The sequence below is a fragment of the Hemibagrus wyckioides genome, linkage group LG06 (genome assembly GCF_019097595.1).
Source record: "Hemibagrus wyckioides isolate EC202008001 linkage group LG06, SWU_Hwy_1.0, whole genome shotgun sequence".
Classification (NCBI taxonomy): Eukaryota; Metazoa; Chordata; class Actinopteri; order Siluriformes; family Bagridae; genus Hemibagrus; species Hemibagrus wyckioides.
In genome coordinates this window covers 27,524,467-27,531,867 of record NC_080715.1, presented here as the reverse complement: position 1 = coordinate 27,531,867, position 7,401 = coordinate 27,524,467, and the positions used below count along the sequence as shown (strand labels likewise).

The 7,401-nt window shown below is 38.7% G+C and overlaps 1 protein-coding gene across 1 annotated transcript; it reads right to left on the bottom strand.

The window, feature by feature from the left end:
• Positions 1-2,491: 2,491 nt before the first annotated feature.
• On the bottom strand, positions 2,492-4,428 carry LOC131353813 (interferon-induced protein 44-like). The gene is made up of 5 exons (XM_058390890.1): positions 4,410-4,428; positions 3,398-3,425; positions 3,109-3,317; positions 2,878-2,996; positions 2,492-2,671 (listed from the first exon to the last, which is right to left on the bottom strand). Exons 1-5 carry the CDS (start codon positions 4,426-4,428, stop codon positions 2,492-2,494), a joined length of 555 nt encoding a protein of 184 aa, XP_058246873.1.
• Positions 4,429-7,401: the final 2,973 nt, after the last annotated feature.

Sequence of the window (7,401 nt, the reverse complement as noted above, 5' to 3'; positions counted from 1 at the left end):
TGACTATTCATACATTGTGGGCCTTGATGAACATGGGTATGCAGTGATGCCTAGGGTTGAAGAGATGCCTCTTCATTGGTTGCATGGGGAAAGTCTGCATTCCCATTGAAGCTCTGTCAAGCTTATAAGGAAGGCCTACAAATTTGCAGGCTAAGCCGTGCGGTGCTGCACACAATGGCAGTTTTGCAGTCATACCAAGCTGACCTGCTAAAGGACCTTGTCTGCAGGACAGGGCTCATCAGTGAGGTCTGAACTCCGACAGGCCACAGATTTAGACGTGCCACAAAGCAGATGACCCATGTCCTCGGCCATTTTATGAATGCATTTGGTTGTCACAGACATAGACAGAGATAAATTAAAGGGACAAAACCTTTCTGTTCAATGTCCTGATGTCTCCTAAGGGTCTTCCCTGCAGTAAGTAGTCAGGACAATCAACCAGTAGCCACCAGCCCCAGCCTGGCCTGCTGAGGCAAGAAAAGGAGCCTAGCATTGCACCCTGTGCAAACCCCACCCCCTGAAAAGGGGTTTTCAGGGATATCCCTTTAGGGCCATCTCCTTTGCTGCCTACCACACCACCTCCGGTGCTTCGGGGTTCAGCCATGACCACCCATGCTCCTGCTGCTTGTGTCACCACCTCTTGGGTTAGCCCCTGCCTGCTTGCTGTTTCAGGACACTATGCGAGGTGAAACCAGTGAGGGGCTAACACCTCTCTCAGACCACCTGGAAGCATAGAAGATTCTGCTGAGTGTGTCACAATGGGTTCTGTTGGAAAAGGCTACAGAATCCATTTTGCCTCCATGTTATCCTTCATTCAGGGTGTGCTGCCCACTGTTGGCACAGACCAAACATCATTCCGCCAGGAGGAACTGCTCTCTGAGAAAGGGGCTCTAAAGCACATTCCCCCCTGGCTTTATATCTGGCATTTCTTAGTTCCCAAGAAGGATGGGGCTATGCCCAATTTTGGACCTGTGTGCTCCAAATTGTATGCTGAAACATACAAGTTCACAATAATAACACTCAAGTTTATTATGTCACAGATCAGTCTAAGGACTGATTTGCGACAGTGATTCTGAAGGGTGCATATCTTCACATAGGTATCTGGCCAGAACACAGGAGACTCCCTTGGTTTGTGTTTGGGGTGAAGTGTACTGGTGCCAGGTTCTCCCTTTAGGCCTAGTATTATTGCTCACCATCACAAAGTGCATCATTGCTCTGGCATCATTGCACCTGGGGGCATCCCTGTACTCAGTTATCCAGATGACTGGCTCATCTTGGCTCAGTCAAGGGAAGTGGCAGTCAGGCTTTGAGATGCTGTTTTTGCCCACATAAGGTCCATAGGCCTCAACCCAGTGAAATGCTTTCTCTCTCTCTGAGAAGCACCATCTTTGGGATAGTTTGGGATTCAGCCATGATGGGGGCACGTCCATCCTTTCTACTGTAAAAGATACCTGACTGGGCCAAACTCCCAGACTTAGTTAGTGCTGGGATCATGACTGTAGTGGCCAAAGGTATTTCTTTGGATCTGCTACACAAGACTGTTTCAACTCTGGCTAGGGAACAGGGGTTTTCACCCCTGCAGACACCCTTTTTCAGGGTCACAAGGGTTAGCCATGGAGTCAGCCATGAAGCAGTATCTCATTTCCTTCTGAGGGAACTGGGTTACATACATAACCTGGTGTAGTTTCACTAAATTAATTATAATGTACACATGTCTAAGAAATAAAAAAAAAAAACAGTTTATCCAAAATAGCAGTGGTTTCTTATAAATAATGGAATATATGGCAAGAAATCTGGAAAAGCATGGCTACAAGAACAAATTGGCCATGAGTAGACTAAAAATTTTAAAGTTTATGCTGCTATAATATTAAATCAATACATCCTGTACTCATGATTCCACTGACAACAAGACAACAAAGACAACGTTTCCACTCAGTAAATCCTAGTTGCTGAAAGCATTACAGATGGTGCTCTCTACGCGAGTAGAAGGAAACCTCTTAAAGGGGCCACGTATATTTTATATAATTATATATACACTGGAAACCCAGCAAGGTCCTGGATTCGAACCTCGGGTTCGAACAGGCAGGGGCCTTTCTGTGTGAAGTTTGCATGTACTCCCTGTACTTGCATGGGTTTACTCCAGGTACTCCGGTTTCTGTCCGATCTGTCCAGGGTGTACCCCTGCCTTTTGCCCAATGTGTGCTGGGATAGGCTCCAGCAGATCCCTGTGACCCTAATTAGGAATAAAGCGGGTACCTGGCCACAATCATATTTCATTTACATACAGTCTTCACCATCATCTTATTTGATTGATTGATTGATTGATTGATTGATTGATTGATTGATTTCAATAAGTAGTAACTTGATCACAATTGTTTTTAGAAAATTATTTCAAAACTTCTCCAGGGACTGTAATTTACCAATACATGGTGTACCAATAAGTCACTCATGCACATTTTTGGCCATATGATAATAAATTATAGAGCTGAGGAGCTCACTCACCCATTTTGTTAGCAATTTTGCTGACACAAATAAATTTGCTGATGAAATCATTGTCCATCACTGAAATCATGTTGGCTGGAATGACATACACCAGGCAATGCATCTGATCATTCAGACTCGGATCTTTGTTGTAATAAATGTTGCTTTCAGCTATTGGAGCTTTAGAGTTGAACTGAATGAAACAGACAAACAAAACAAAAATGTTATATGGTCTTATGTAACTAGTGTGGATGATCTTCCAGATACAGTGGTTACTCTGGTAGTGTTTTATGGTGCTATTTGTTCCATTCTGATTTACATATTGTGTGTTGAGGACTGATAATCACCAGCCTGATAATGTTTATTGTTGCACACTGACGTTAATGTGTTTAAGCTTACCACGTAACCCTCTTTAATGTGACCCTTTAAAGCACTGATGATATCATCTGTTTGCACTCCTTCTGATGCTTCTATACCCATTACATCATTGAGGGTAAAAGGAAATGATGCATTTTCATTAGCAAATGCAAATCTTTTAAACTATAAGTTTGAAGAGTTAGAAAAAGAAAAAGTATATGTATATGTTAATGTCACCTTAGTTAGATGTGTCTTGCATACTGGGTACAAAGAAGTCATTATATTGACTCAGGTGTAAAGTGTGAGTTGAAGATCCTGAAGCAGCCAGACAACTGACAAACTGACGTCCTTCAAAAATGGTTTTGATGGTATTTATGGTGCTGGATTTTCCTGCTCCAATTGGTCCACAGAGGAGGAAGAGGAGCTGCTCGACTTCATTACAAATTTTAAATGTCTTGAGAGAATTTAACATTTTTTCTTGTCTTAGGAAAGAAAATGTACGACTTCATCAACTCAGTGCTGTCATAAGGATGATGATACCAAAGAATGTTGATGGACTTACTTCCACTGCACTTTCCTCCATTCCTCAACTGCCGTAAGAAATAAGTAATAGAAACGTGCTAATTAGGCACATGTGATTTACACTTGTTTTTATATTATTATATTATATTATTAAGATTTATAGCATAAATCCAAATTCCCAGTATTGTTCTATATTGGTATTAAATATACAGCGATCAGGCATAACATTATGAGCACTGACAGGTGAAGTGAATAACACTGATTATCTCTTCCTCATGGCACCTGTTACTGGGTGGGATATATTAGGCAGCAAGTGAACATTTTGTCCTCAAAGTGATGTGTTAGAAGCAGGGAAATGGGCAAGCGTAAGGATTTGAGTGAGTTTGACAAAGGGCCAAATTGTGATAACTAGACGACTGGATCAGAGCATCTCCAAAACTGCAGCTCTGCAGTACTGCAGTGTTCCTGCTCTGCAGTGGTCAGTATCTATCAAAAGTGGTCCAAGAAAGGAACAGCCATGAACCAGTGACAGGGTCATGGGCAGCCAAGGCTTATTGATGCATGTGGGGAGCTGTTGCTCAAATTGCAGAATAAGTTAATGCTGGTTCTGATAGAAAGGTGTCAGAATACACAGTGCATGATGGGTTAGGGCTGTTTGGGCAGCAAAATGGGGTCAATATTAGGCAGGTGGTCATAATACCTTGTCGGTGTATAGTTTAATATATAAGAGGAATCTAATGATTTTTGTATTTTCAAAGCACAAAGCTTATTGGTTGTAGCATGGGTTTGATGGTAATCATTAATAATAATAATAATAATAATAATAATAATAATAATAATAATAATAACTGAATTTCATTTGAATTTTTAAATGCTGTAGTTGGTTTACTGAAAAGGGCTGTCATGGACTGCTTGGACAGTTCCCTGCCAGACCGCCAGAGGATGATTTGGCATGGTGTTTTCTATGACAGTGTGTTTTTGTGCCATGGGCTTTAATTTGTTTTGTGTTTACACACGTGTTTGCCCCGTCCAATCCTCTGTCCACACCCCACCTGTTCCCCATGTTGCCATGATTGCTTCCCCTGTATATACTTACTGTATATATACTTCTTTTGTGTTAATTTGTAATTATACTAAGTACCAAATGCAGTAAATCTGTTCATGAGTTTGAACAATCAGGGGTTAAGTTGGCAGACTTATATTCATCCCAGGAAAACAAAATATTTCAAGAATTTCTTGTTTTGTTTAAAGAAGAGAGTTATGAATTAAAGCATGTGTTATATAGCCAGTGACATTTTATTTCAACATAAAAAGTAATAATGTATTATAGGACTTTATCCCAGTCACTCAAGTTAAGAGTTCTTACTTACCGACTCTGACAAATGCAGAACAGGTTTATGGTGTAATTTCCTTCATCGCTCTCCTGGGCTTCTGCAATTTCGAAGACATATGTTGAACCAATGTTCTTCACAGTGTGCTTGCCATCCACACAAACCAATTTATGGCCATTTTTGTCCCATAATGGGATTACATCTCCTGCATTTACCTCACATCGAAGAACTCCAACTGTAACTTGTTTATCAGCCAGAACTGATTTTTAAAAAAAAAGTAGGAAAGGAAAGGAATAATTCCAAAAATACTTGAAATGTTTGAATAATTATGTTTAAGTTTGGGGTTGTGCCAAACAAATGTTATCACTCTCTTTTATCCAGACAGAGATAAAAGACAAGTTGATCTTGATCTGAACACCAAGGCAGAGGTTGGTGTTTTCTAATATTTATCACATCTAGCTTTTATTTTTTCAGAATAACAAGAGGTATACTATGCAGAGTGTAGAAGTAAAGGGGGTTCATGGGCTGCTACTGTGTATTTTCATGAATAGGCTTTCATAATGAAGTGTCTCTTTAATGATATACTGAAAATAATTATTAATTATTATTAATAATTATTTATTAATTATTATTAAATTATCGTTCATGTGAATGAAAGACTACCCAGTACACTGTTGTACAATTTTTTAGTACTGTAATATTTAAAATTAATAATACTCTAATTCAACCTTAGACACTATGTTTAAATAACAACTTGGGTTTGTTACATGCCAGGCACGGATGCGGATAATTCTATCTTTGAATCTATTTTGGGGAAAAAATAATACTTTTAAAGTTATAAATTTCATATTGGTTACTATGTTTATGTTAATATTTGCATTGTAAATACTGTATAACATGCAAATATTTAGAAAATGAGGATAGTGACACAAATTAAAATGTGGATGTGATCGCATCATGCTGTTATATTTGAATTAAAGTAACTTTAAGAATGGCAATTTAATTATCTCATAATGACTAAGAAGAAAAAGAATCAACATGTCCTTAGACATTAGATTTCACAACAAACCAGTAGAAATAACAGGCAGTTTAATCCAGATTAGCACATTATCTTTACTCATATGATATAGTATGTATGATCAATCTTTCATTTAGAAACTTTCAGTGTACTAACAACAGGGGTGTAGCCCCAATTCTTGGGTCCTATGCAAAGACAATGTATGGGGGGCCCCTTTCCCATCATCTCATGATCCATGCTATTTAACCCCTTTTTTTTAAATAATAATATTAAAGTGTACACACTTTACTCACTGATACAGTAATTGTTGTCAAATCAGTGATGTAAAATTGAAAAGATCATTATTAAAAATTCTAATACCATGTATAGTATAAAAAAATTCTTTGCATTGCATGCATGTTAATGCAGCACAGAAATAATTTTGTGTATAAATTGTGCTATACTAAGATAGGTATTGCCGGTCCTGGAAGGCCACTGTCCTACAGAGTTTAGCTCCAACCTTAATCAAGCACACCTGAACAAGCTAATCAAGGTCTTCAGGAATACTAAGGCTATAGACCAGGGGTAGGCAAGTTCGGTCCTAGTGAGCTGCAGTCCTGCAGATTTCAGTTCCAACCCTAATCAAACACACCTGAACAAGCTAATCAAGGTCTTCAGGATTACTAAGGCTACAGGCAGGTGAGTTTTTTTTTTAGGGCTGGAGCTGAAATCTGCAGGACTGCGGCTCTCTAGGACCAAACTTGCCTACCCCTGCTATAGACAGTTTTGTTTTTTGTTTTGTTTTGTTTTTTCTTCTTCGTCTTAGGGTTCCAGCTAAAATCTACAGGACAGCAGCTCTCCAGGATTGACTTTGCCTACGCCTGTGACTTTATACTATAAATCAGGGGTGTCCAATCTTATCCAGAAAGGGCTGGTGTGGGTGCAGGTTTTCATTCCAACCAAGCAGAAGCTACACCTGATTCCAACTGGCTAATCAGTAGGTCTTGGCTTTCAGTAGACTGCAGTGTGGCTTCTGCTCAGTTGGATTGAAAACCCGCACCTACACTGGCCCTTTGCGGATAAGATTATAAATAATGTACCTCAGGTATCCCCTTATAGATAAAAATGACAACTTAATGATTTTTTTAATTATTTTAATTGTGTTTTATTAAGAGACATTGTGCTCATTGTCCAGAACATTATTATTCTTTCAATCAGTAATATAAATAAATAAACACAATATAACTCAAATCACCACTTTGCCTTCTTTCAAAGCATGTCTGTCTAATTCAAAATAAATAAAATTATCAAATAATCAAAAGTGAAAAAGTCTGAAAAACTAGCAGTAGGACCTTGTTGTGATGGACCCACTGCTGCACTCTCTGAGACAGGGCCAGTGAACAGAGGGTTTCTCATTTTAATATTTTGAGCAAGATCCATGAAATCTGTAATGTACTGTACAGTACACACATAGATTTCATATTATTCTTTATATTTTATCTCTTAAAAATTGCCTCACCTTCAAACACTTTACATGTTATTTCAAAGTTTAGAGTAAGCTAAGATTTTTAATTGCTAGCTTCGTAACATTGTTTCTCTTATCACAAAACACATGTTCTCACCTGCTCTCTTAGGAAAAAAACTTGGGACAAGTTGTTTCCCTTTATTTTGTTTCCTCTCTCCCTCTTTTTTGGTAGCCCGATTTTTGTTTGGACA

Bases quoted from the DNA above. Each gene is read 5' to 3' on its own strand.
- LOC131353813 (XM_058390890.1), bottom strand. The intron at 3,318-3,397 runs GTAAGTCCATCA...TTCTTTCCTAAG, and splicing joins TGGAGGAAAGTGCAGTGGAA to ACAAGAAAAAATGTTAAATT. The intron at 2,997-3,108 runs TCTTTGTACCCA...TTGCATTTGCTA, and splicing joins CCTGAGTCAATATAATGACT to ATGAAAATGCATCATTTCCT.